Source organism: Larus michahellis, chromosome 26 (genome assembly GCF_964199755.1).
Source record: "Larus michahellis chromosome 26, bLarMic1.1, whole genome shotgun sequence".
NCBI classification, from domain to species: Eukaryota; Metazoa; Chordata; class Aves; order Charadriiformes; family Laridae; genus Larus; species Larus michahellis.
In genome coordinates, this window is record NC_133921.1 from 2,718,283 (window position 1) to 2,719,399 (window position 1,117).

At 57.4% G+C, this 1,117-nt stretch overlaps 1 protein-coding gene across 1 annotated transcript in view; it reads right to left on the reverse strand.

Annotated features, from left to right (window-relative positions):
• The window catches only part of LOC141734924 (EH domain-containing protein 2-like), a 15,082-nt gene extending 14,575 nt beyond the window's left edge, over positions 1–507 (reverse strand). The window contains 1 exon segment of the mRNA XM_074567240.1: positions 423–507. Coding sequence (XP_074423341.1) covers positions 423–507 — 85 coding nt within the window.
• Between the last annotated feature and the right edge of the window lie 610 nt (positions 508–1,117).

The following is a 1,117-nucleotide window of genomic DNA, read 5'->3' on the forward strand; positions in this document are numbered from 1 at the left end:
GAAAACGGAGCCCAAAAGTCCCAAAATTGAGGGAAAAACCTAAAAAAAAAAAAAAGAAGCGGCAAAAGCGACAAAAACCGGAGGCAAAAATGAAAAACGACAAAAAACCGGAGCGAAAAATTATAAAAAAAAGAGGCAAAAAATGCAAAATTTAAGGCAAAAAAAAAAAAAAAAAAAAAAAAAAAGTTGTTTTGGGTTTTTTCCGCCGTCCCGGGGCAGCGCCGGGGGGGGGGTTGTGTGTGGATTTTTGCCCCTTTTTCAGCCTTTTTCGCCCCAAAAAAAGAGCGGGGGGGGCCGGGGGGGGGGTCGCCGCCGGCGGCCGAAGCCGTTTGTTGCGGTTTTTTTCTTCCTTTTTCCCCCTTTTTTCGGGTGTTTTTCCGGGAGGGGAAAAAAAAAAAAATAATAATAAAAAAAAATCAAACCCGGCCCGTCCCGGGGCGGTGGCCGGGGGGGCGGGGCGTGGTCCTCATTAGCATTAATTAGCATAAAATTAGCATAACGCCGCATAAATTATCGGCGGGGCGGGGGCTCGGAGCCCTAAAGGCTGAATTTAATTAATTAAAACGTTAATGAAGGGGTTGGGGGGGGCGGTTCTGTGCGTGTGTGTGTCCGTCCCCCCCCCCCCCGCCCCCCCCCCCGATGCCCCACTTGTGGGGCAGGATGTGGGTCGTCCCGTTCCCCGCCCCCCCGATGCCCCCACTTGTGGGGCAGGGACCCCCCAACCCCACTTGTGGGTCGGGATCCGGGTCCCGCGGCTCCTCCCCGAGACCCCCAACCGCCCTTGTGGGGCAGGATGTGTGGGGCAGGTCCTGAGACCCCCCAACCCCACTTGTGGGTCACAGCAGGGTCCCAGGTCACCTCCCCGAGACCCCCCAACCCCACTTGTGGGTCAGGCTCTGTGTCCCCTATCCCCCCCAAACCCCACTTGTGGGTCACAGCAGGGTCCCAGGTCATGGTCCTCCAGACCCCCAACCCCACTTGTGGGTCGGGATGTGGGTCCCATGGCCTCCCTGAGCCTCCCAGCCCCACTTGTGGGTCAGGATGTGGGTCCCGTGTCCTCTATCCCCCTCCAACCCCACTTGTGGGTCAGGCTCCGTGCCCCCTATCCCCCCCCAGC